The 26,584-nt window shown below is 51.4% G+C and overlaps 2 protein-coding genes across 3 annotated transcripts in view; one reads left to right on the forward strand and one right to left on the reverse strand.

Annotated features, from left to right (window-relative positions):
* The first annotated feature begins 246 nt into the window (after nt 1–246).
* Nucleotides 247–25,591, forward strand: RMC1 (regulator of MON1-CCZ1). Its single transcript, XM_004606122.2, has 20 exons — nt 247–419; nt 920–996; nt 3,531–3,615; nt 4,650–4,706; nt 5,622–5,708; nt 7,595–7,735; nt 8,210–8,313; nt 9,401–9,490; nt 10,068–10,173; nt 11,029–11,140; nt 19,519–19,563; nt 19,746–19,799; nt 21,506–21,634; nt 22,319–22,425; nt 23,775–23,894; nt 24,154–24,231; nt 24,434–24,538; nt 24,626–24,694; nt 24,784–25,009; nt 25,453–25,591. Exons 1-20 carry the CDS (start codon nt 318–320, stop codon nt 25,530–25,532), a joined length of 1,974 nt encoding a protein of 657 aa, XP_004606179.1. The 5' UTR covers nt 247–317; the 3' UTR covers nt 25,533–25,591.
* NPC1 (NPC intracellular cholesterol transporter 1) overlaps nt 25,385–26,584 on the reverse strand; it is a 48,676-nt gene continuing 47,476 nt past the window's right edge. For both annotated transcript variants that reach the window (XM_055126466.1, XM_055126465.1), the window contains exon 25: nt 25,385–26,082. In XM_055126466.1, the coding sequence (XP_054982441.1) occupies nt 26,000–26,082 (83 nt within the window). In that variant the 3' untranslated portion in view covers nt 25,385–25,999. The remainder of the gene's footprint in view (nt 26,083–26,584) is intronic.

The raw sequence follows: 26,584 nt of genomic DNA on the forward strand, positions 1-26,584 counted from the left end.
TCTCACACCCCGCGCCAGCCCCGGGGGCCGCCCCAGGCCCCACACCCTTGGGGCAGGCGCGCGAGGACGCGCCAGCCCCCGAGAGCCGCGTCCGGGACCACCCCGATGGGCCCCACCCCGGCGCCGTCGCCCATTTAAGGGCCAGGAGCAGCCGCGTGCCACGTGACCCGGGTGGGCCCACCCAGGCGCCGTCGCCCAGTTACAGGCCCGGAGCCGCGCGCCACGTGACCGGGTGGGCGTGGCACCCGGAAGTGCCGGCTGATCGCTGCGCCGGGCCCGGGCGCTGCTCGCGCGGCTGCTGCAGGCTGGAGGCCGTCATGGGCGAGGAGCATTACTACCTGGAGCTGTGCGAGCGGCCGGTGCAGTTCGAGAAGGCCAACCCGGTCAACTACGTCTTCTTCGACGAGGCCAACAAGCAGGTCGGCGCGGCCGAACGCGCTTCTCCGCCGCCCAGGGTCACCCCGCGCCCGAGCCGGGGCTCCCAGGCCTGCGGCCTCCGCAGACTGGCGCGGGCGCGGCCTTTGGGGGTGCGCGGGGACCCCACGCGCCGCTGCCCCCGCCCGAGTGACGGCCGCGGCCGGGGCCGAGCCCAGCGCGTTTGTTTCCCCCCGGAGCCTATTGTTTTCTCCTTTGTCGTGCCCTGCACTTGCTTTGGAGGATTTAGACCTGGGGCTTCGCTGTAGTTTGCAAAGGGGGGAAGGTGCAGTTCGTAACGGGACGGTGTTTGCTGCAGCCCCTTTACAGCTCGCGCGACCGCCAGCCTTTGGTTCTCAGGTTTCTTGACATTCGTGTGGGCACCAGGCAACTGCAGATTGCAGTCATCTCTTTGGTTCAGTGGGACCCAGAGGGTGGCGTAGCTGATTCCGGTGCTTGGGGACTTTCAGAGCGGACGCGTTAACTTTGCTTCTCTGCCCTCCAGGTTTTTGCTGTTCGATCTGGCGGAGCTACCGGCGTGGTAGTTAAAGGTCCAGATGACAGGAACCCCATCTCCTTTAGGTAACTGTTGTGTTTTCAACAGGAAAACGTAGTGGGGGCTTTCAGTTTCTCTTTCAGAGGCGGCCTGAATTGTTGTTGGTTTTGGCTTTGGGTCATACCTCGTGGTGCTGAAGCGACTCCTGGCTCTGTGCTCAGGGGCCCACACTATGCCAGGAGGAACCTGGGACACCTGCATGCAGAGCTTGAGCCTGTTGAGCTCTCACTGGCCTGCGGAGGGTGTTTTAGAATTTTGGTCTTTGCCTACCCTAAGAGATGTAAAGTGCCTGTGAGTACACGCAGGACAGGGAAGCAGACACCTGTAGTGGAATCCTGGTGGCACTTTCAGCATGAAATATGTGGCGTGGTCTCCCCCTGCTTTGTTTTAGTAAAATGCCCCAGAGTAGGACACCTACATCCTGGTACTTGAAATGAGCGAGTCAGTGTCTGGAGGTGGCTATTTCCGGCCTGTGACTGCCCAGGACTCTCTTTTCCTCACTGGACTCTGCGAGCTGATGGTCAGTGTAGAGGATACCCTAACTCCTGGGACCGCCAGAGAGGAATGTACAGCGGGCTTCCCCGGTTCTGTGGTGACTGAAAGGCTTTTCACGGTTGGCTTGCATCAGGAGGAAACAAGTAGAAAATGAGTTAACACTTTCTCCACTTCGTCCTCATACATCCAACAAACCCCACATGCTTTTGCTGTGCTAGGGCATGTCAGCCTGTGGAGGCTCTGACTGTGTCACCTGGTGTCCCTTAGAGAACCCAGAGACGTAGAAGGGAGATAGGTGAGTGACTAGCACACACTGCCCATGGGGTCAGGCCTGTGGTGGGCGCTTTGTATAATGGGCATAGCACCAGAGTCAGGCGTGAGCTCGGCATGCCTGGGACCCTCGTTTGATCTCTGGCACGTCACCGCCACCCCAGCACTGTCACATCACAGGTGGCACGTCAGTCCCCCTACACCTAGCATTCCTGGACGCCCTCAGCTCTGTAAGATCCTTGCCCAGAAGGACGGGGGGGAGAGGAGGGGGCCTGTCCACGTTTCCTGCCCCAGCAGGATGAGCCTGGGAGGCGAGAGCAGGAGTCCGAGAGATGATGCAGTGGGCAGGGCCCTGGCCTTGCATATGGCTGACCTAGGTTACATCCCGGCACCAAATAGCACCTTCTGATGCCTCTGTGGAGTGATTCCTGAGTGCAGACCCGGGGGTGAGCCCTGAGCACTGCCGGGTGTGGCTCCCCTCCCTCTCCAAAAAAAAAAAAAATGTTGGCGCAAGCAGAAGGAGGAGCAGTGAGCAAGCAGGGCTCAGTGTCAGCCAACACCAGATGTCATGCAGGAAAGGGGAAGTGTTGGTCAGGTGGCCGCTGGCGGGAGCCGGCTTAAACCCTCCGTGTTCATTGCTGAATCGGAACCTTGGCCTGTTACTGAACGTTTGGGCCCCCCTTGATCGTATGAGTGTCTGATCCCTCTCTCGTTGGCATTGCGGCTGGCCTGGTGAGGATCTGTCAGAGGTGGGGGCCCTGCTCTGATTCCATTGGTGCCATCTGAGCCAGCAGCCGGAAGAGGAGACCTGAGACAGCGTAGACTGGAATCACAGGCGCATGCAGGAGGGGGCTCCCTGGGGTCTTGACTCAGACCTGGTGGGCTGTTGAGTGTAAAAAAATGGGTGAATGGCGGTGGATCCATGTGGCTGGCCCCAGTTGATCCCTGGCGAGCCAGCCCCTCTGCCTCTTCCATAGCATTGCCAGGAATGCCCCTGAGTGCAGGGTCAGGAGTAACCCTCTCCCTCCCAGTCCAGTGTCTGCTCACTTTGTTGTGGCTTGCTCACTATTAGGGGCACGTCGTTTGCACAGACAGTGGATGAGTTTTGGGCATGTGTGTACAACCATGAAATCGTTGTAGTAAGGATGCCCCCATAACCTGGAAGTTTCCTTGCACCCCCCTGTAAACCATGAGGCGGGTGAGTGAGACCCAGGTGGGCTGGGCTGTGCCCTGCAGCCCAGAGAGAGAAGGGAGTGATTTGTGCAGGTTTCTGCACCGTGACCGCCAGGCTCAGGTGAATGAACGTGCAGGAGGTTTTAGTTCTCATCCCTTGTCTACGAGGCCACCTGTCACTTGTCCAACAGACCCCAGACCTGTTTCCCATGGGAGTTTGTCTTTTTTTATTTCAGGGGCGGGTAGTTAAAGGTGCCCAGGGCTTACTCCGGCTCTGCACTCAGGGATCACTCAGGGATCGCTCCTGGCGAGGCTCTGGGGTTGAACCTGGGTTGGCCACCTCAGGGCCAGCCCTGCCCGCCGGTACCGTTGCTCTGGCCCCTGGAGCTTGCCTTTGAGGTTCTGACTGATAGCTTCAGGAACGGGATTTTAAACTAAGATGGGATCTTCCTGAATATTTAGCTTTTCCCTTTCTCCTCGTAAAGTGAGAGAAATTAGAATTCCATTAGACAGCTTTTTATTGTCCTTGGTGTGGGCGGGGATTGAGCCCAGGGCCTCACCCGTGGGAGACAAGTGTTGCCTGGCCCATGAGCTTTGATTCTTACCATTCTCTTTCTTAAAGGATGGAAGACAAAGGAGAAGTGAAGTGCATTAAGTTTTCCTTAGAAAATAAAATACTGGCTGTTCAGAGGACCTCAAAGACGGTGGTAAGACTCATCTTTAATGGTAATCTAAAGGAAAAGTCAGTGCAGTAAATGCATATATTTAAAAGTGAAGATGGTTGCTTCTTGTAGCACTGTACTTGGTCTTTTGTAGTTCTTAGCGAGACAGACATTTGAGGGAATAATACCTTATGGCCCTCGTTCCTGTTTTGTTTCTCCCATCCAAGTACTAACCAGGCCCGACCCTGCTTAGCTTCCGAGATCAGACGAGATCGGGCGCGTTCAGCGTGGTATGGCCGTAGACGTTCCTGTTTTATTTCTTTGGTGGAATCAAGTCCAGGGCCTCACACGTGTTCATCAAGTGCCCCAGGGATAAGCCCATCTTCATAATTCGTTTGACTTAGACTAAGAACAAAGGGGACCCTCGGCCTCTTTGTGGTGCTCGCTGGCCTAGTGTGATTTGCGCTCTTCTGTGAATTTGCCTCACCTGGTACTTGAGTCCTCTGAGTGCACTAATGAGGCACTTGCAGCTGTCGGGGCTCAGCATCGCTGGAGCGTCCTGTGCTCGGCTCCCGCTGCCCTCTGTAGAGGGAAAGCTGTGAGTGAAGAGGCGGAGCCCTCTTTCCTTTCATCGGGATTGGTTACTCAAGTGTAGGCAGAGCACTTAAAAAAACAAAACCAAACAATAAAACCTGGACCTTCTAGCTGCAGCGAGTGAGGAGGCGGGTGAGGTGGGTGATCGTCCCTTGTCAGTTTTTTCTGTGCACTTTTTTTTTTTTTGGTGGGGGGGGCGTCACACCCAGTGATGCACAGGGTTTATTCTTGGGTCTGCACTCAGGAATTACTCCTGGCGGTGCTCAGGGGACCATATGGGATGATGGGAATCGAACCTGGGTCGGCTGCATGCAAGGCAAACGCCCTACCTGCTGTGCTATCACTCCAGCCCCTCTGCGCACTTTTTGAGTCCACTCTGTCCTTCCTTTCCTCTCTTGTTGTGTACCACACACCTTGTTGTGTACTGGAGGAGGTTGCCAGGATGCTGCCTAATCCAGGCTTCTCTCTGGGATTTTTTTTTTCAGGATTTTTCCAATTTCATTCCTGATAGTTCTCAGCAGGAATACACTCAGGAGTGCAAGGTAGGGGTGGGGTGCTTTGGAGTGGGGGCGGGGCGGGCTGGCGCCCCCTGGGCAGGCTGGGCTGAGGAACATGCTGGCGTGTGGCATTCCAAACAGGCCGGAGTGCTGTACAGAGACAGGCTGCCCATGGACGCGGTGACTTTGCATTGTCTGACTGGTCGATTTTATTATATATCTATTTGTGGGGGTCGGGGGAGGCCTCTCAAGTGGTGCTCAGGAGACCCCCGGGGCAGTTCTTGGCCAACTGGGCCAGCAGTTCAGTGCAAGGGCCGAGGAATACGAGCTGCTCGGGTCTGAGTTCTTGGAAACCTCCAGAGCTGGCAGTGTTTGGGGGGCAGCTGTGAGCTGGCATGTACCCTAACCACTGTACTGTCTCCCAGGCCCAGTTTGCACTGTTTAATTAATTAATTAATTAATTTTGCTTTTGGGGCCACACCCAGTGATGCACAGGGATTAACTCCTGGCTCTGCACTCAGGAATTACTCCTGGTGGTGCTCAGGGGACCATGTGGGATGCTGGGAATTGAACCTGGGTCGGCCGTGTGCAAGGCAAACGCCTTACCTGATGTGCTATCACTCCAGTCCCCAATTGCACTGTTCTAAAAGTAAAGAGTAAAGATGTTATTATTTTTTTGTGGGGGATGGATGGGATGTGTTTGTTTGGGCCGCACCCTCAGGTGCTAGGGTAGTCCTGGCCCGGTGGGTGCCTGGGAGATGTCCCAATGGTGCTAGGGGTGAACCTGGGCCTCCTGTCCATGGAATCTGCATTGCAGCCCGGCTGTTTGAGCTATGTCCCAGCCCCCGTAATCAGACCTTTGGGTTGGACTGATGGCGAACCAGAGACTGTGTTAAGCTTTTGAGAAGAGTTAGCCTTGAAGCATCCATTTTAAGAAAACAAACCTCTAATTCTCTTCAGACCAAGAATGCCAACATACTTGGATTCTGCTGGACCAGCTCATCTGAAATTGTCTTTATAACAGATCAAGGAATAGAATTTTACCAGGTATATTTATCTTTCATTTTTGTTCCACTGTGATAGCAATTTGTCAGCCTTTCTTTTAAAATTTATTTTTATTTTTATTTTTTTTTTGCTTTTGGGTCACACCCAGCAGTGCACAGGGGCTACTCCTGGCTCTGCACTCAGGAATTGCTCCTGGCAGTGCTGGGGGACCATATGGGTTGCTGGGAATCAAACCTGGGTCGGCCGCGTGCAAGGCAAACAAACGCCCTACCCGCTGTGCTATCGCTCCAGCCCCCAATTTGTCAGCCTTTTGAATTTAGCAATAAGAAGATATGAAATTCTAGAGTTTTAATTTTCTTTTTTCTTTTATGTTACTAGTAATAGTTGTTTTTTGTTTGTTGTTTTGTTTTGGGGCCATACCCAGCGATGCTCAGGGCTTACTTCTGGCTCTGCTTAGGGATCACTCCACGCCATGCTCAGGGAGCCATTTGGGGTGCCAGGGATTGAACGGGGTCAGCCACATTCTGTTTTTCAGTTTTTGCCATGCTGTTTTCCACCTACCCTTGGACAGTCCCCTCCTCGACATTGTCACTGACACTTTTCTGTGTTTTCGAGAAGAGCCCTTAGGGTTGATACCATCTGTGGTTGTGATTTGTATTTGTAGCTCTGGCATCATTAAGATGCTGTGGTCTAGATAGTCTTGAAATGTTTGAGAAACATATTAGAAAAGGGGCTCTAAGTTTTGATTTTTAGATTATATACCAATAATGAGTGACTCCTGAACTCAGAGCCAGGGATAGTCCCTGAGCACTGCCAGGTGTGGCTGGCCCCACCCCCCCCAAAAAATATTTATCCTAATATAAGCCCAGGATAGCACTGTAGCACTGTTGTCCTGCTGTTCATCGATTTACTCAAGCGAGCACCAGTAACATCTCCATTGTGAGACTTGTTACTGTTTTTGGCATATCGAATATGCCACGGGGAGCTTGCCAGGCTCTGCCGTGCGGGCAGGATATTCTCGGTAGCTTGCTGGGCTCTCTGAGAGGGACGGAGGAATCGAACTCGGGTCGGCCCCGGACAAGGCAAACGCCCTACCCTCTGTGCTATCGCTCTAGTCCTGCAAGATAATTTTATTATCTGAATTTCCTAGAAACCAGTGCCTTCTTAGTCTAACTTTCATACCAGATCTTCGGTGCTGTGTTCATCTAGTAGTAATGTCTTGGCAGATGCTGTGTGCCAAGATTGTGTGTGTGTCTGTGTGTCTATGTGTCTGTGTGTGTCTGTGTCTGTGTCTGTGCATGCGTGTGTGTGTTGGGATCTAAATGTCTCAGGGTCTGTAAAGCATTTTGAAGTATCTTGGTCGTGCAGTGCGTGGTGTGCCTGTAGTGTTCGTGTTGGGCAGGGGGCGCCCAGGGCCGGGGAGCAGGAAGCCTGGGTTCCATGCCCAGGTCAGGTGCGGCTGCTCCCCCGTTCAGAGGGAGCTTCTCCCAGGCTCTGTGTGAACAGGGTCAGGCTGGGAAAGCAGCTGAGGCCTGGCGCTGGCTGGCGAGTGTCGGGCGGGGCTGTGCTTGTGTCCTTCCCAGGAGGGGCAAGGAGGCAGCTGCTCTGTGCAGTGCTGGCTGCAGCTGACGAGTGGAGGCTCAGAGAGATGGGAAGTGGCCGCCGCGGCCCTGCGGGCAGAGCCAACTCGGCCTGTTCCTTCCCTCCCTTCCTTGTGCTCTTTCCCCGGTAGGGGGTGGGAGCTGGCGGAGAGTGGGCGCCTGTCAGCGCTCAGGCCTGGATGCAGAAGAGACAGCTGCAGTGACCGCCTCTGGCTTGAATGCACTGGATTCCTCTCTCTTTTTCTTGTTTTCTGCATTCACCACGTGTGTCCTCTGACCTTTTGCTCTTCTCCACTGAGGAGTCTTGTGTCTTGACCTTGGGCTCAGGTATTGCCAGAGAAGCGCAGTCTGAAGCTCCTGAAGAGCCAGAATATCAACGTGAACTGGTACATGTACTGCCCCGAGAGCGCAGTGATCCTGCTGTCCACCACCGTCCTCGGGAATGTGCTGCAGCCCTTTTACTTCCGGGTAAGAGCAGGCCTCCCTTTAGAGAGTGCCCACTTGGGGCTGGAGCGATAGCACAGCGGGGAGGGTGTTTGCCTTCACGCACCGACCCGGGTTTGATTCCCAGCATCCCATATGGTCCCCAAAGCACTGCCAGGAGTAACTTCTGAGTGCATGAGCCAGGAGTAACCCTTGTGCATCGCCGGGTGTGCCTCCCTCCCACCCCCCTGTAAAAAGCAAAAATAAATAAATAAAATAAAAGGTGCCCACTTAACCCCCACCCCAATATCTACAGTGTGTCTGTCCTTCAAAGGGGCAGAGCCTCCAGCAAGCACCTGGCCACTGCTGACCACTAGAGGGCACCCTGCACCGCCCCACTGGGCCACTGGCAGGGATGGGCAGAGTCAGTGTATGCCCTCTGTGATTGTACAGAGGGCAGGTGAACACATCAGGAGCTTTGACGAGCTGGGCCTGTAACCTTCTCTCCCCCCTACACAGGCTGGCACCATGTCAAAGCTGCCCAAGTTTGAGATTGAACTACCAGCTGCGCCCAAGTCGACTAAACTGAGCCTTTCGGAGAGAGACATGGCCATGGCGACAATGTATGTGTATGCCGCCCACTGGGCACCGCTTGCTTGGGTAGTGGCGGTGCATTCAGCGTGTGCGCTGGAACACACACATGTGAGCCCCCCCCCTTTCTGTCTGGTCCCTGGGTCTGAGCAGGAACCACTGGTCTTCCCAACCTCCTCCTCCTGTGGCGAGCTTTGTGATCTTATTTTTTCGGACTTGAGGACCACACCTGGTAGTGCTTGGTGCAGTGATGCCGGCGTCAGCTGTGTGCAAGGCGAGCGCCTTAAGCCCCTCTCTCATTTTTCTCTTTCCCCACCCCACCCATTCCCTATCGTTTTCTCTCCCTCTCGCATTCTCGTCCTCTCTGACGCAATCAGTGTGCCACCCTGGTTTTGACAGCAGATAAAATGAGAACAGAGCAGGCTCTGCTTCCCCTCTCCCTGTGTGCTTCTAGCGACTGCTCCCGCCACATTCGTTATAAGAGACTCAGGGATGAAGTATGATTATGTTTACCTGTAATTTTAAAGAATATACTCGTGAGTACACTCCCATACAAAGCTTGGGAAATGCAGAAAACTGAGAAAAATATTACTTGCTAGTGATAGCTATTAACATCGGGTATCCAGTGTTTGGAGACACACCAGTCTGCATTTTTCTTTTAAAGTAGTGTAACCAGACTACACTTGGTTTTGCATCCTCCACTTGGTAATATATATATATTTTTTTAAGCTTACTGCACTTGGGCCAGAGCGGTAGGATAGTGGTAGGGCATTTGCCTTGCTGACCCAGGTTCGATCCCCGGCATCCCTTATGGTCCCCCAAGCACCACCAGGAGTTATCCTGAGTGCAGAGCTAGGAGCAACCCCCGAGCATTGCCAGGTGTGATGACCCAAAAAGCAAAATAAATGAAACTTATTGCACTTCGTTAGTATCTTTTTTTTTTTTTTTAAGTTTTTGGGTCACACCTGGCGTGACCCTCTCCACCCCATGAGTATTTTTGCCAGCAGTGAAATACTGCAGTGAATATCTCCTAACTTAACTATGAACTTAAAATTCAGTGAGTTGAGTGGCGGGATTGCTGATGGCTGAATGTGACCTCGGTGTCTGTTCTCTGGCCAGATACGGGCAGCTCCATGTTCTCTTCCTGAGGCACCATTCTCGGACATCCAACAGCACAGGAGCGGAGGTAGTCCTCTATCACCTGCCACGGTATGCTTAATCCCGCTTCCCTCTTCCTCTGATTTCAAAACAGGGACTAAGGCAGTGATTGGAATCAACCGCAAGTGTGTGTGAGGGTGTGGCGTGGAGGGTAGGTAAGATAGAGAAGGGACCAGTATGACAATAATAGCTGGAAATGAAGTGTTAAAAGTAGATGAAGGATATAGCAGATAACCTTTCAGTATCTGTATTGCAAGCCACAATGGCCAAAAAGGAGGGAGGGAGGGCCGGGAGCGGGGAGAGGAGAGAAAGAGAGAGAGAGGAAAAAGAGGAGAGAAAAAAAGTATCTGCCATAGAGGCAGTCTTGGGGGAGAATGGGAGGGAAACTGGGACACTGGTGCTGGGAAATGTACACTGGTGGAGGGATGGGTATTGGAACACTGTATGACTGAATCTAATTATGAACAGCTTTGTAAATGTCTATCACAGTAATTCAATAAAAAAATCTTTAAAAAATAAGTAAAAATAGAAACTAAGCTTGTCAGTCTACACACACACGTGTATGTATATGTGTGTTTGTGTATATGTATATATTAATATATGTATTACTCTTTCTCTGGCCCCTCAGAGAAGGGACCTGTAAGAAGACCCACATATTAAAGTTGAATCGGACTGGGAAGTTTGCCCTAAACGTTGTGGATAACCTGGTAGTCGTCCATCATCAGGATACTGAGGTACGAGCTGTGACTGGGCTGGGCTGGGCCAAGTTAGCTTTGCCCAAGTGAGCTGTCAGAATTGACGTGATCTGGGGCTGGAGTGATAGCACAGCGGGTAAGGCGTTTGCCTTGCACGTGGCCGACCCGGGTTCGATCCCTGGCATACCATATGGTCCCCCAAGCACTGCCAGGAGCAATTCCTGAGTGCAAAGCCAGGAGTAACCCCCTGAGCATCGCTGGGTGTGACCCAAAAAGCAAAAAAAAAAAAAAAAAAGAATTGATGTGATCTTTTCAACAAGGCCTAGAAAGTATTCTTTATGCTAAAGATTTTGATCTTGCCAGATGGAAATGGATTTGATATGTTGAGTGGTTTAGGAAAAGCAGTGGTTCTGTATCAGTTGATTAAGGATAATACAAAACTATTTCAGAAGATAATAAATGAGTAGATTGGAGTTTTGAGCCCTGATCTGGCTGAATCCGCTAAGTTGAGAATCGCAGCAGAGCTGCTGTGTCTATCCTGTGAGCCTTCCCTCTCTTCTCTCCGTGAGGATGATGGTTTTTAGCCTCTGGCTGGGAAGAAAGCACTAGAACTGGCCCTGCTTTCTGGAGGGTGGGGATAGCAGTGTCTAGTGAAGGTACTGTAAGTGAAAGTGAGAATGATCCATTGCACCAACGTGGCACTCTTCAGAAGACCTGTCCCAGGAAAGCAGGGAACATTTGGGAGAGTCGGTTTTCATCTCTCTTTGACTTTATGAAAGTTAGTGGTGAGGTGACTAAGCACGTTCGTCCTCCAACGAGAACTTGCCTTAGGAACCTTGTGTAGCAGAGCACCCGGCTATCTGTGGCTTCTCCGCCTTCTCTCTCTCTCCTTAGACATCCGTGATATTTGATATCAAGCTCAGGGGCGAGTCTGATGGCACCGTTACCTTCCACCATCCAGTGCTTCCAGCTCGATCCATTCAGCCCTACCAGATCCCCGTGGCAGGTAACAAGGGAACCAAGTTCAAATTGTGACATGCAGGAGTCTATGTAGCGCTCCGGAGATCTGCTTGCTTGGGGGAGGGGGGCTGGGTTGGTTGGTTTTTTAAAAAGCTCCTACAGGTTCTGTATTGTCCAGCTGCTGATTCTGTAACCAACAGTTGTGTGGAGGAGAAAGGCGTGTTGCAGGACCAATGCATCTTCTTTCGGGAAGAAGTTTCCATTTTCCCGAGCTTTAACATGGAGAGTTGTGATTGCTTCATGAAGCGGGGCACTTTGGCAATGTTGAATGAGTCCTTGACATTCCTTGTCCTGCCCATTTGACCTCGGGTGGCTGTTACTTTAACCCGGGGTTGCTCTTCCTCATTTTTGGCCCATTCAGTGTCACGGGATACAGACTGCTTTCACCCCCACCAAAGTTAGTGCTTGAGGCTCTGGTTCTTAGGTGAGTCTCGGTCACTCTTTTTCCCTGAAGACCTGGGAGCAGAAGTCAGAGTAGAGGTCAGGATTCCAGGCAAGGGGAAAAAGAGACATCTGGTTCCTCTTTCCTAGGCTGATTGCAAGGTAGAACTTAGTTTTCATCTCTCTTTGACTTTATTAATTTGTGGTTCTGGGGGGTATAGCCCAGAGCCTCATGCTCACAGAGCCTGTCCTGTTCCTTGGGGCCCTGTCCCTTGGCCTCAGCTCTCTGACAGACAGGCAGACGGAGTAAGCTAGTGCTGTTGTAGTGTGTAAATCATAGTGTGATAATACACACTGGGCACCCCAACAGCTTCTTAAATTTTTTTAAATTAAATTAATTTTTTATGAAGTTGTTCATGATGATTTATCACATTTAGTATTCCAGCATCAATCCCGCCACCATTGCACCTTCCCACCACCATTATTTCCTAGTTTCCGAACCGCCCCGCAAGTCTGCCCCTATAGTAGGCCGTGAAATCACTTGTAGTATCACTTGTCATCCCGTTGATCTTCGATTTGCTCAGAGCGGATGCCAATAATGTAATGTCTCCATTCGTTTCTGTCGCGTGCTAGTGTGGCCCAAAGGTATCTGCTTGCTCCAGGAACATGAAGAGCCTCAAACCATTCATTCAGGGTTTTGATGAAGAAGTCTGATCATCTCGTAGGTGGACAGCCATGCGGTCTTTTTTTTTTTTTTTTTTTTGCTTTTTTTGGGTCACACCCAGCGATGCTCAGGGGTTACTCCTGGCTTTGCACTCAGGAATTACTCCTGGCGGTGCTTGGGGGACCATATGGGATGCCGGGGATCGAACCCGGGTCGGCCGCCTGCAAGGCAAACGCCCTACCCGCTGTGCTATCGCTCCGGCCCCTTTTTTAAATGTTCTTTTTTTTTTTTTTTTGCTTTTTGGGTCACGCCCAGCGATGCACAGGGGTCACTCCTGGCTCCTGCACTCAGGAATCACCCCTGGGATGCTGGGATTTGAACCCGGGTCGGCCGCGTGCAAGACAAACGCCCTACCCTCTGTGCTATCACTCCAGCCCCAGCCATGCGGTCTTTTGACGTGCCGTGGAATCCAGTCGGTAACAGCTCTAGTCCAGTGGTTGTCTCTAAATCGCATTATGTGTCTGGCCCATCTGATTTTTGATGCCTTGGCAAATGAGACAGCGTCCCTGATTCTTGATCGTCGACGGAGGTCGGAACTCCGGATTCCTTCTCTCACTTGAGTGAAACGTGATACTCCAAGCATAGCATAGCTCTTTCTGTTCCTCTTTGGGATACCCGAATAGCGTTCTCATCCTGTTTTCATAGGGTCCAAGTCTCTGAGGCATATGTTAGTGCAGGAAGAACGGTGGAGTTGAAAAGATGTGCCCAGAGCTGGAGGTTCTTTGTCCTCTTAACCACTTCTTCGATGCTCTTGAAGGCATTCCACGCTGCTCCCTTCCTTCTGCGCAGTTCTGGCACCAAGTCGTTCCTCATGTTGAGTTCTCAACCCAGGTACACATAGCTGCTGTGTTTGGGATATTCTGTTGAGAGCAGATGGAACATCAGGGACTAGTTCATTTTTTATGAACATTGTTTTGGTGAGATTCAAATCTGCAGTCCGACCATTCCGTACTCACAGTCAAAATTGGCGAGCATTTGTGCCACTTGGCTAATGTTTGGTGTTATAAGAATGATGTCATCAGCGAATCAGAGGTGGTGTTGTTGCCGACCGTCTATCTTCACTCCCATTCCTTCCCATTTTAGTCATTGCGTGATGTTCTTGAGGGTGGCACTGAAGAGTTTTGGTGAAATGGTATCACCCTGCCGAACCCCTCTCTTTATGTCAGTGATCACTTCCTTATAGAATGGTGAGATCCTGGTGGTGAATCCATAATACAGCTCACAGAGGATCTTGATGTACTGATTTTGAATGCCCTGTTTGGCTAGGGCTTCAGGCTTAACAGAATCAAAGGCCTTTACACTGATGGTAGACAGAGCAGCATCTTGAACTCTCTCGAAACTTCAGTAAGCTTGGTCACTGTGTGGTTATGGTCGATTGTACTGAATCCTTTTTGGAACCTGGCTTGCTCGCATGGTTGTCCTTCATCTAGTGTTCTGCCTATTCTATTCAGGATGACTCGAGTGAATAACTTATAGATGATGGACAACAAGCTGATTGGGCAATAGTTGCCGATGTTGTGGATGTCTTCCTTGTACAACAGAACGGTCCTGCTGGTTTTCCATTGGGACAGAACCTTGCATACGGACAGGTAGCATGTGAAGAGCTGAGCCAGTGTATTAATGAGTACTGGGGGCAGATTCTTCAGGTGTTTGGGTCTGACCTTGTCTGGACCGGGTGCTATATGCATCTACCGGCGATATGGCGTGTCGGGTTTTGGAAGGGAGGACGTTGGGATCAACATATCCATTCTGCCGAATTTGGTATGTGGGTAGCTGGACGTGGCTGTCAAAGAGATCCGAGTAGAAGTCATGAATAATTCTCTCCATTGCTCTTCTGGAAGATGTGATAGATCCATCAGGACGTCGGAGGGCAGTCATCTTGGTCTTGTAGTTGGTGAAGGACAGGAGAGCTTTGTGAATACTTTTCCCGGCTTCTGCTGCATCGGCCAACACTGCTGCTCTTCTCTCTTTGAGGTCTTCCTTTATCACTTCTCTGCACAGCTTTGTGAGCTCGGACGTTAGTTTGTGATTGCCTAAGGCTTGTGCCAAACCATGTTGGCAAATGAGCTCGAGGGTTTCCAAAGACACGCGTCTGTTTGTGACTTTCCTACTCTTGGCGTTCCTCACGCAGTCATGGAGGTGCTGAACTAGTCAGTCATATTCCTTGTCGATGTTGTCAATGACAGCATCTTCCCACATTGCTGCAATAGTGCCTAAGAGCTCCCAGTTAGTGGTCATTCTGGGAGTTCTCTTCTTAAACTTAAACTTTGCAGACCTTTCTCCCCGCCTTGTGCAAAAAGTAGAATTTTTCACAAAGGAGATGGTGGCCTGATTCTGTTTGGAATTTTGGGACAACAGCAACATCGGTCAGGCAAAACCTTTGATTGAATATGATGTGGTCAGTTTGTGGAACTGTCCACCAGGAGACTCCCATGTCCAACGTTTAGATTCGGCCTTCTGGTACTGCGAGTTACCATGGATGGTATTGGTCCACATGATGAACTCAGACAGTCTCTCATCCTGTTTGTTCCATTCTAGGCCATGGGTCCCAATGTGGAATTCTTTGGGCGACCTTCTTGGTCCTATCTTGGCATTAAAATCACCAACAGTGATCATGTAGAAGGTGTGGTCTTCTTTATAGGACTTGTAGAACTCCATGTAGAACTTTTCAATTTCTTCTTCATCATAGCTGGATGTTGGTGCGTAGACGACGAAGATAGAGTCTGCCGGCAGTGAGCCACATCTATTCAAGCATAATTGTCTGATTTGGGTTGTTAGGCATTTGAATGAATCAGTGCTCATGGCCAAGTTCGTGTTGACAAGGACATGATGCCACCAACGCCTCTGTTGTCGAATGTTCCGAGGAATAGTTCTTCTTCAGTGTCAAAAATGGTGCGATGTGATCAATGCCTTCTCATTTTGGTCAGACCAGTGATGTCATATTTGATCTTCTGCGCTTGCACCATCAGATCCTTGATGGATGCTTCTGATGCCAGCATATGTGCATTGAAAGTACAGTCATTTTAGTCCTTCTTTGTTTTGGCAGTCTAGTTCGTCCCTGAGATTTTTATCAGCCTCTCCTTGCTCATTCTTCTTAACACTGCTGTATTAGGGTCAGGGGAATGAGGCCCATTGTTGTTACTGTTTTTAGCATATTGAATATGCCACAGGTAGTTTGCCAGACTCTGCCATGCAGACAGGATACTCTCTGTAGCTTTTCGGGCTCTCCGAGAGGGTTGGAGTCTTTTAGGGCAGACTCCAGTTGCCCTAAATGTAATAAATATCTATTTTTATAGATATTTATAATTCACTGTAATAAATATCTATTTATTCACAATGTAATAAATATCTATTTTTATAGATAGTTATAATTCACTAAAAATTATCAAAAACTGTTTCCTTAGCAGAAAGTGTGAGAATATTGTTGTATCTCACTGTGGGGTCATTAAGCCCTTGTAGAAGAGAGTATTAACATGTTTTTGTGTGTTAAGCCTTGTATGTTTATATTTTGTTAATCGAGATTAGTTGCCTTCTACTTTACATCCCACCCAGTGTGGTGTGCTACTCCTGGTATATCAGTCAAGTAGAGTTTGAGATGTCACATGGGCTGCACGCTCCAGGAATTTAAACATTCTGGATGGGGTAATACAGCTGGAGTTAAACTTTTTTTTTTTTTTTTTTTTTTTTTTGCTTTTTGGGTCACACCCAGCGATGCTCAGGGGTTACTCCTGGTTTTGCACTCAGGAATTACTCCTGGCAGTGCTTGGGGAACCACATGATATGGGATGCCGGGGATCGAACCCGGGTCGGCCGCGTGCAAGGCAAACGCCCTACCCGCTGTGCTATCGATCCGGCCCCTGGAGTTAAACTTTTAACTGGGTGGTGACTTTGGGGGCCTTGGACAACAGAGCCTGGCGTGGGGTCCAGAAGCATCTCTGCAGCTTGTTGATCTCTTTGGAGATTTATTTTTGAGTCTCTGGATCACGGCCAGTTAATGAGCTTATTTGGTGCCAGAGGCAGCTCATGGGCGTGACTGCTGAGGCTTCCAGAAGCACAGGGAGATGCAGGGAGGTCACCCGTCCCTGACTCCATGAAAGCCTGGAGATTTCAGCCACAAAACCCGTGTGCCTCAGCTTTTCAGCAGGTTTGTTTCTGGATGAGGTGTGCCTGGAGCTTGGAGTGCGGCTGTGAGCACGGCAGGAGTGTGGAGTGTGTGGAGGTTTTCAGCTGCCGGGGCTGTGTTTGGGCGGATGGTGGGCTCACCCGCCCCCACCCCCCTGGAGTGCCCTAGACAACTCAGCCAGGCGAGGGGTCTGGAAGCATCTCTGCCCATCAGCACCTTCAGACCTGGCAGCTGGCATTGGTGGGCTGGCCCTGCTAGCACTCAGGGGGCTGTGGGTCTGTAACAAAGAAGGTTCTGATCCTGGCCGGTACTTCAGCGAGGAGGCCATGGCAACCTGCTGGCCCAGTCTTGCTGGATTAGCTTTAGTGTAATTAGCAATTAGAAGCCATGACTCGAAACCTGTGGCTCACCCTGGCGCAGCTGGGGAGGAAGGAGCAGGTTCCACAGGTGTTTGATAGGCCTGGTGAGTGTATGTGTTCTTTCAAGCGTCTGCTGCCGCCTGCACCCAGGAGAGTGTTCAAATAATGAATAGTGTGGGGCCAGAGAGATAGTATAGTGGGCAAGGCGCTTAACCCTGCATGCCGCTGACCTGGGCGGGGTCCTGAGCACCCCCTACAGTCCCCGGGCCACCAGGAGGGATCAATGAGTACAGTTGAGTGTGACCTACCCCTCAAAACCAGGATTGTGTCAAATGATCATCTTACGATTGCCGCTAGTGGATAGGGAGGGACAAGGACTCTTCACATTTAAATCCGTCCACTTGGCTTAGGGTCTGCTGGTGAAGGCATCTTCAGTAGCCCAGATAGGAAAACGAGAGTGTCAGAAGTCAGGAGAGAGCAAGGGGCTGGAGCATGCACTTTGCACACAGCAGACCGGGTTCAGCCCGTGAGCACGGCCGGGACTGACCCTGGGCCATTTGCTGGGACTCCTGCCCTTCCCCCTCCCTCCCCACTCCCCTGGAGCTGGTGTGCCTCCCCACAAAGGAACCGGACAGATGACGAGCCCTGGAGTCCGGTGAGCCCAGCTGCTGATGCTTCCCGCCCCATGCCTGCAGCTCCTCCTCCCAGGAAGAGCGTGTCAGACTCTTTTGAGAGACGAGAACAGTTTTGGGAAGTGCCAGCTGCCCTCGTGTCCCTTTGTGTTCGGTCAGTTCGGCCCATGGTTCCACCCTGTATCAGCATCACCTTGGGGGTTCGGGACCCAACGTCAACGTCAGCTTATGGGTGCGGCGCTGTGGCCCCACAGGCCCCTGGCTCGAGGTTCGCCTGCCGCAGCCCTGCTCCTCCCAGATGTTTCCAGCCATCAACTGTCACGTGGCTGCTGCTGGGCCCGGCTCCTCAGAGCTGAGCTGGGGCCACAGGATGCACTTCCCTGGCTCCCCGGGCAGATCGAGGCGTGCAGTGAGGAGTGCTCTGGGGTCTTCTCTTCGTCCAACCCTGAGCGACGGGGAAGCAAGCTCGTGACTTGGGGAATCTGAGAGAACATGACAACCGTGACTAAATTTGGGTGTTAGATTCTGGGGTGTAAAAAACTAAAGCTCACCGAGGGGCGTGTGCACTCGCGGGCTCTCCGTGCGGCTCTGTCTCACCGCCCGCGTTCGGTGCTCTGGAACCGCAGTGTATGGGCTGAATCGGGATGGCCGGTGGTCAAGGGCAGGCGAAGGAAGAACGAGGACCAAGCTGGTTGCTGATTAGTTACCGTTTATTCAATCTTCCATCTTTCTCATCTCCCGCACTCCCAGCTCCGGCCTCTCTCCGGATCTACTCCAGCCTCTTGCTTCTCTAGTCTCTCCTCCTACTTGTCTCTCCCACCTTGCCCTCTAGGCTACACCCAGCCAGGTAGCAAAATCAGCATAAGAAAGCCCTTCCTGGGGCCGGAGTGATAGCACATCGGGTAGGGCGTTCGCCTTGCACGCGGCCGACCCGGGTTCGATCCCCGGCATCCCATATGGTCCCCCAAGCACCGCCAGGAGTAGTTCCTGAGTGCAGAGCCAGGAGTAACCCCTGAGCATTGCTGGGTGTGACCCAAAAAGCAAAAAAAAAAAAAAAAAAAAAAAGAAAGCCCTTCCTGAGGGCAGGGCATTCCAAAGCCCTTCCTGACTCTTAAGGTTTTTTCCTTTCCTTAGTCCAAACACTTATTAACATCTTAATAATAGTTATTTTTTTATGGACATAGCAAGAGATACATTGAGGCTTGCAAGGCAGCTCTCCTGGCAACATCTTGCCACAGGCTCAGACTACAGCACTCAAGCCAGATGAATCATTCGTAACCCTAGCAGGGTCCAAATCTAGTTATCACTGTTTGGATCATGACAACATTTGTCCATGATCAAGCTCTTAACTTATAGTTAAGCATTAGGCACTTTGGCCAGGCCCATCTCGATGCCAGGGTAGCACACAACTCACCACTTGCCCTGGGTCCGTCTCATCCCTTGTCGGGACCCTGCTTTTGGGGGTGCTAGGAAGTAAGGGCAGCTGAGGCTTAGGTCAAGAGAACAGATGTCCAGGAGGAAAATATCATGTAGTCAAATGACTCCCAGGTTACAAAAGCATAGCATTTGCTAAGTCTTCCTGTGTCCATACAAAAAGGACATTGCTCTGAATAAGCTATGCAAAGGACTCAAGGAGAAGAGAAAAACATTATTTACAAGTCAACAGAACACTAAGAAGCTACAAATAAACACAGAGGAATAGGAGCACTGTAACTGGAGTAACCCAATAAACCTAAACTACCTGAGGCTATGTTATCCTACACTGGGGAATAGAGTTTTTGTTTGTTTGTGACCCCCACCTGGCTGTTTTTTGGGCTTACCCCTGCTGAGGCATCACTCCTAGCAGGGGTGGGAGGGGACGCTGTGGGGGGCTGGGGATGGAACCTGTGCAGGGCCAAGTGCCTTGACCCCAGGTGTTAGATTCGGAATCACCCAGGGAAGTGTCGCAGCTGATGGGGGTGTGCCGATGGTACCGTTATGATGCCAGGGTTCTGGCGAGGACACCTTTGCAGGCTGCCCTGGGTCCCCAGTGTGTGGGGGTGGGGACGCACCTCCTCTGGGCGTCTGCCCCGGGGTGTCACAGCAGGACTGACCCTGCCAGTGCGGCATCACGGTCCCTACACGCTTGTGTTTCCTCCCCTGCAGGCCCCGCTCCTGTGACCAGCCAGCCTCCAGTCCCATGCAAGCTCTGTATCCTTGGCAGAGGCTGGGGTGCTGTGTGTGCAGGGGCTCTGCACCACTCTGGAGCCCCATCCGAGGGCGCTGGGTGGCGGGGAGGCCTTGTGGTGGGGATGGCAGGGTGGGTTGGCGGGGGGAGGCTGGACTTGCCCCATGTCTTCGTTGCTCCTGACATACTTTCCGATAGCACGTGGATTCTTCCTCCTGGATTGTCTTCCAGCCGGACATCATCATCAGTGCCAGCCAAGGTAGGTGCGAGGGGACGCCGTGCCTTAGGGAGAGCAGGGCTGAGGGCGTGGGGGGACAGTTGGAGCCAGTGATGCTTTCAGGGTAAACCTGAGAGAAATGGCCTCTTCCTCCAGCCTTGGGAACGGGACTCCTTTCCACTTTATTTCACTCCATCTAGTGTGCATATATATATACATATATATATATACATATAGATATAGATATACACACACATATATATACATATATACACACACCACACATTTGTTTATATGTATATATAAATATATATTTATATCTGTCACTGTCATCCCATTGCTCATCGATTTGCTCTAGCGGACACCAGTAATGTCTCTATTGTGAGACTAGTTGTTACTGTTTTTGGCATATCAAATATGCCACGGGGAGCTTGCCAGGCTCTGCTGTGCGGGCGAGATACTCTCAGTAGCTTGCTGGGCTCTCCGAGAAGGGCAGAAGAATTGACCCCAGGTCGTCTGCGTGCAAGGCAAACACCTTATGTGCTATGCTATTGCTCCAGCCCATATATATATATGTAAATTTGTGTGTGTCTGTGGGAAGTGGTGTCACACCCAGCGATGCTCAGGGGTTACTCCTGGTTCTGCACTCAGGAATTGCTCCTGGTGGTGCTTGGGGTACCATATATCGTGCTGGGGATCGAACTGGATCAGCTACGTGCAAGGCAAATGCCCTCCCCGTTCTACTGTTGCTCTGGCCCTGTCTAGTGTGTCTTATCCTGAATGTTTGTTTTGTTTTTAATTTTTATTTCATCAGCTTGAGATACACAGTTACAGAGTTGCTCGTGATTTCCAGCCATGCTGTGTTCCGACACCTGCCCCTTCACCATTGTGTGCTTTCCTCTACCAAGTCCCCGTCTGGAGAGCCGGGCTCGCCCCACTAACCTTACTCCCCCAAGTCCCTGCCCCACTTCTGCCGTGCAGGCCTAAAGCACATCTCACATGGCTGTTTCTTCCCAGTAGATCTGCTGTTTGTGTATTTCTATGAGAGAACTTTTGCATTTTTTTTGTTTTGTGGACTACACCTGGCAATACTCAGAGGTTACTCGTGGTTTTGTGCTCGGGAATGACTCCTGGGTCAGGGGACCACATGGGATGCTGGGAATCGAATCTGGATTGGCTGACTGTAAGGCAGGCACCCTTCTTGCTGTACTGTAACTTAACCCTCGGGAGAACTTTTTAAAACTTGTTTTGGATCATATCCGGCTGTGCTTAGGGGCTGCTCCTGGCTCAGTGCTCAAGAGGGACTCCTGGCAGTGCTTAGGGGGTGCTCCTGGCTCAGTGCTCAAGAGGGACTCCTGGCAGTGCTTAGGGGGAACCATATTTGATGTCAGGGATTGAACCGGGGTTGGCCACAGGCAAAGCCAGTGCCTTCACACCCCTGTACTGTCATCTGATCCCCTGGCTCAGAGAAGTTTCTACATTAATCTAGCCATGTTTACTTTCCTGTCGTAGATACTGAGATTCACAGGGGGAAATTGTGCTCTGTGGCTGGAGTAAGGAGCCCCGCAGAGGGCAGCTGTGCTGTTCAGAATCGGCCAGGCTGGCCGGGGTCAGCCATTCTCACTGCATCCCGGCCGCACTTTGCTTCCTCTGGAAAGGCGTGACTGTGCATCCTAGATCCCCGTGTCCAGTTAGGGGGGCGCCACGTTCTCCGTCATGCTATTACACTTATGGCCTCCTCTCTCCAGGGTATCTCTGGAACCTCCAAGTGAAACTTCAGCCCGTGGTGAACCTCCTGCCGGATAAAGGGCGGCTCATGGACTTCCTCCTGCAGCGGAAGGAGTGCAAGATGGTGATCCTGTCCGTCTGCGCCCAGAGTACGTGCTCGGCCCCGGCCCGCGCTGCTCACACCTTTCAAAGGGGTCACCTTTCAAAGGGGTCACCTTCTCACGCCTGATCAGTAGCTTCTAACCTCGCGCCATACTCAATGAGTTGTTTAACCCACCACAAAGGCTGTAGGTATAAAAACGTGGTAGAGAGACTACACATCGACTGGCTTTGTGGCTGGGTGGCAGACCACCGCCTGGTGTGTGTGAGGCTCTGGCTTCAGTTAGCCCCCCATCCCCCGCCCCCACCCCCCAGACTGTTAATAGATACTTCTTGATGAAAGTGAACCAGAATGTGGGCACACAGGAGGACAGGGGGCTACTATCCAAACTCGACGAGGCCAAGCGTTCTCCAGAGCACTTGCTACATACGTGCCTGAGAATCTTCTCAGAGCCCCAAGGGCTGTTTTTTTTCCCTCGTGACCCGAAGGGGCTGGAGAGTCTCTGTGCTTCGGGTCTCTGATCTGTGACATTCTCTGCAGCTGGGGTTTGCTGAGCTCGTGCTTTGTGTGCAGGAGGCCTGGGCTTGGTGCCCTGAGCACAGAACTCCCCGCTCCCTCCCGCAGTTGTGTTTGTGAGCAGCTGGTGTGCACTGGCCACCAGGGGGCCAGTGTTTCTCTGCCGGTCCCATGTTTTCAGAGGCCACTGACCTGGATGCATATTGATTTCTTTCAGTGTTGAGCGAGTCAGACAAAGCAACGTTGCCTGTGATAGCCACCGTTTTCGACAAACTCAACCAGGAGTATAAGAAGTACCTTGATGCTGAGCAGAGTTACACGTTGGTAAGTCCCAGGACAGTGGAGAGGGGTATCTGTGCCCAGCGTGCTGCAGGAGGTGGCCTTGGCTGTGAGAGTCAGCCTGCGTGGTTCTTACAGAGAAGCACTGAGGCTCGGGCAGGCCACAGCCGGGAGCTGGATTCAGTCAGTCCCCACACCCCGTCACTTCCTGCTTTCATCTTTGTGACTTATTTGATCTGTATATTGAGCCTCGGCCTACTTCTGTGTTATGGATCAAAGAAGTCAGTCCCTACTATGCACTACGGTGCCGGCAGTGGTGCAGCAGGTAGGGCATTCATCTTGATGCTGCCAGCCTGGGTTCCATCCCCAGCATCGCATATGGCCCCCACGCACTGCCAGAAATAACCCCAGAGCACTGTGGGTGTAGCCTCCCAATCAACTCTGCATTATTGTTTTTTAATTTTTGGTTTGTTTTGACCCTTCCCCTGCCAAGCTTAGGGGACTGTGTGGCGCAGGAACCGTGCCCAGGCTTCCTGCATGAGCTGGGTCTCTGGCTCTCAGTCATTGTTTTATACACCCGACTCCAGGGCAGAAACCAGACTTAGTAAATTGCTGCATCCTCTTCCGTTTCTTTTAGGATGCAGTTAGCATAAAAATGAGACACTGGCGATGAGTCTGCCCATCGGATAGTGATGGTTAGCTGAGCAGTGAACTCAGAATTGTTATGAAGGGCTGGAAAAAGTTAAAGTAGTTTCTGAGCAGCTTCTGTCTTCTGGAGCTGTCAAGTTTTAGGTTTCCTCAGGTTGAAAGCGGCTGTCGGCAGTAACTGAGAACCCAGAACTGCACTCCTTGCCTTTTGCACCGCAAAGGGGCCCCTCTGTTCTGGAGCCCCCTCTCAGCCCTGCGGCAGGAAGTGGTTTCCCTCCTGCCTGTCAGGTTCTGTGAGCCTGTCCTAGTCGGGGGAGGAGGTGGGGTTGTCCCCCACCAAGCCACCCTGGGTACCACTGGAAAAATGTCGTTCTCGGCTGCTCCTGTAGACGCTGCTGTCCGAATGGCTCTATAAAGTCGGGGACAGAGTCAGGCGCTCAGCATCTTCATCAGAGAACCCCTTGGACGCCTTGCTAATCACCTAGAACATCAGAGAGACACTAATTTTGAATCAGGACTTCACCAAACCAAGCTGCAAATAAGCCATTTTATTTTTATTAGATAAGAAAACACCACAGGATAATTCCATAAGAAAATTCTTTTTCCTTTTTGAAAGGTTAGAAAAGTCTCAAGGGAAACATGTCTTGGGTTCAGAGCATCTAGGAACGGTCTCTTTATGTTTTGGATTAACTGCCAAAGCCCCGTTACTCAATGATGACCTGGATCCCGTTTGTCATGTTACTCAGGCAGTCGAAGCAGGGCAGAGCCGGAGCAGTCCCCTTCTCAGAAGGCCAGTGCGGACCCAAGCTGTGATCGATCAGTCGGACATGTACACCCACGTCCTGTCCGGGTTCACAGAGAAGAAGGCAGGTGGCCGCTCGGGGGCTTGGTGTGGACCCAACAGTCTCCACGACTCAGAGGTGGCACTCATCAGGCCGTGAGAGTAGCGTGGCGAGGACCGAGTGCTAATGAACCGTTTGCTTCTGCTACTCGGACCCACGCACAGTCGTGACGGGTCTGTGTAGGAAAGCACAGAGGGATGGGTGGGCAGAGCCGTCCCAGAGCCGCCTTTACAACTCTTGGTGTTTCTTAGGCCTTTTTATTCCCTCCCCCGCCCCCCCCCAGGAGATGCCTCATAAATTCGTGATATCCGTGCTGATGGAATACATCCGCTCTCTGAACCAGTTCCAGATTGCAGTGCAGGTACCGTCTAGTCAGATGCGGCCGTGGGAAATGCTCAGAGCATGCCCGACCTGGGACTCTGGGCGACTGCCCTAACGCTGGCACCTCATTCACAAGAGTGAGCCCAGCCACAGCTAGTGGGAACCTGCTGGGGTGGCCACTGGGCTCTGCGGAGCGCTGCGTGTCGTGCAGGGGGAAAGCCAGCTCTGCTCTCTGTCCTCAGCATTACCTGCACGAGCTCGTGATCAAAACCCTGGTCCAGCACAACCTTTTCTACATGCTGCACCAGTTCCTGCAGTACCACGTCCTCAGCGACTCGAAGCCGCTGGTGAGGGTCATTGGGATGTTCCTCCTCTGGGGAATAGGGGTGGGAGGCGCTGGCACAAGCTGGGCTGAAAGAATTCTGTCCTTTCAGGCCTGTCTGCTGTTATCCCTGGAAAGCTTTTATCCTCCCGCTCATCAGCTGTCTCTGGATATGTTGAAGGTAACCGAGTCACGGAAATCACGCTCACAGGAGGCCGTTCCTGCTGCAGCCTCTAATAACCCAGGCACCTCTCTCTCTCCTTCCTTTAGCGACTTTCCACGGCTAACGATGAGATCGTGGAAGTTCTGCTTTCCAAGCACCAGGTCTTAGCGGCCCTGCGGTTTATACGGGGCATAGGTGGCCACGACAATATTTCCGCACGGAAATTTTTAGATGCTGCAAAGCAGACTGAAGACAATATGCTTTTCTATACTATCTTCCGGTTTTTTGAACAGCGCAACCAGCGTTTGCGAGGGAGCCCTAATTTCACACCAGGTGAGATTGCAACCAGCCTGATCTGATTCTTAGTAATAGTGAATTCAGGGTTCTCTTGGGTTCTGAGAGACATTCTGGAGTATGCAGTGGTGAAGGTGGACACATGAGCATCCCTTTAGGAAGAATGGTGGCTGCTTGTTCTCTCCTAAGTTAGGAGATCTGAGCAAGGTACCTTCCTTCTTTGTGGGGAGAGGTGACATAATTTTTTAACTTTAGGGTGTGAACTTTTTCTGCTTAGATTCTCTGCCTGTCTCTCCAAGCAGGGTGGGGGGAAGTTTGTAACCCGATTCATTCTGCACTGCTGTGCATAGGATAAAACAACTCGAGAGCTCAGGGAATAAAAGAAAATTCAGTAAATCATCGCATACACACTTGTATGAGCTACAGTGTTTATTTTCTTCTTGTACCCCCACCTAATGCATGACATCTCTTTTCCTTCATAGGCGAACACTGTGAAGAACATGTTGCTTTTTTCAAACAGGTTTTTGGGGATCAAGCTCTGATGAGGCCTACAGCATTCTGAAATCGCTGTTTATAGAGATATATATATAAAAAATGTACAAAGTTAATTTATTGCATTAATAAAGCTCTTTAAACTATAAAATGTTATCATAAAGCTTATCTACAATGTTCTCAAGTGTTACTGAAAATATGGTGTTGAACTTGTGATGGCTTACTCCTAAAAATGGAGAAACATTGCATTGATTGGCCTTCCAACGGGGCATGTGAGCAGCTCACAGCCACATCCTGGTGTCCGAGAGTCACGATTCAGTCCTGGAGAGCTGGAAGGCGCGTTAGTGTTCCAGGGTTCCTCCCAAATCTAGTAATACTGCGTCACAAGTCCAGTCTGTGTTCCTGAGTTTGAAAAGTACTACAGCCAACGCTGCTGCCGTCTGGTCACACGTCCAGCTTCGCTCACCTTCCTCGACAGTGGAGCCACTTAACTGTCCAGTCTGCAGACACAGTCCAGCACCCCCAGACCTCCGAGGGCTAGAAGTTCAGGAGATGCTCTCGTTCCGTCCCTTTGTATCGCTCCCGAGTGGACAGACTTTTGGCTTTATTTACTGATGGTCCTATGAGGGAGAGAAATAATTCGTACTGTAACAGAGCTTCCCTTTCTGTTCCCAGGGTAAAGAAACAAGACCTGCGAGTGCCCCCAAATTTATTTCAGTGTTTCAGGTTAGCTGCAAAGCTGTACACAAAGGAGATGATTCCTGTTGCTCCCGCCACGGTGGTTTACGGAGGCTGAAGCAAGGGGTTCCCAGGCTCATTTGGCAGAATTACCCCCTTTCCAGAATCACTCAACCTTTTCCCTGGATATCCACTTCTTTTGGAGGGTGGGGATGCCATGATATTCAGCAGTTTTCGGGGGATTCTATGTGGTGCCAGGGATCAAACTCAGGTCAGCCATATACAAAGCAAACGCCTTCCTCACTGTCTCTGGAACTCTACCTCTTTTTTTCTTTTTCTTTTTGGGTCACATCTGGTGATGCACAGGGGTTACTCCTGGCTCATGTGCTCAGGAATTACTCTTAGCGGTGCTCGGGGGAACATATGGGATGCTGGGAATCAAAC

Source organism: Sorex araneus, chromosome 2, assembly GCF_027595985.1.
Source record: "Sorex araneus isolate mSorAra2 chromosome 2, mSorAra2.pri, whole genome shotgun sequence".
NCBI lineage: Eukaryota > Metazoa > Chordata > Mammalia > Eulipotyphla > Soricidae > Sorex > Sorex araneus.

Excerpts from the sequence above, each read along its gene's own strand:
- RMC1 (XM_004606122.2), top strand. The coding sequence starts at position 318 with ATGGGCGAGGAGCATTACTACCTGGAGCTGTGCGAGCGGCCGGTGCAG. Across the intron at positions 4,707-5,621 it reads AATACACTCAGGAGTGCAAG|ACCAAGAATGCCAACATACT; the intron begins GTAGGGGTGGGG and ends AATTCTCTTCAG. Across the intron at positions 9,491-10,067 it reads GTCCTCTATCACCTGCCACG|AGAAGGGACCTGTAAGAAGA; the intron begins GTATGCTTAATC and ends CTGGCCCCTCAG.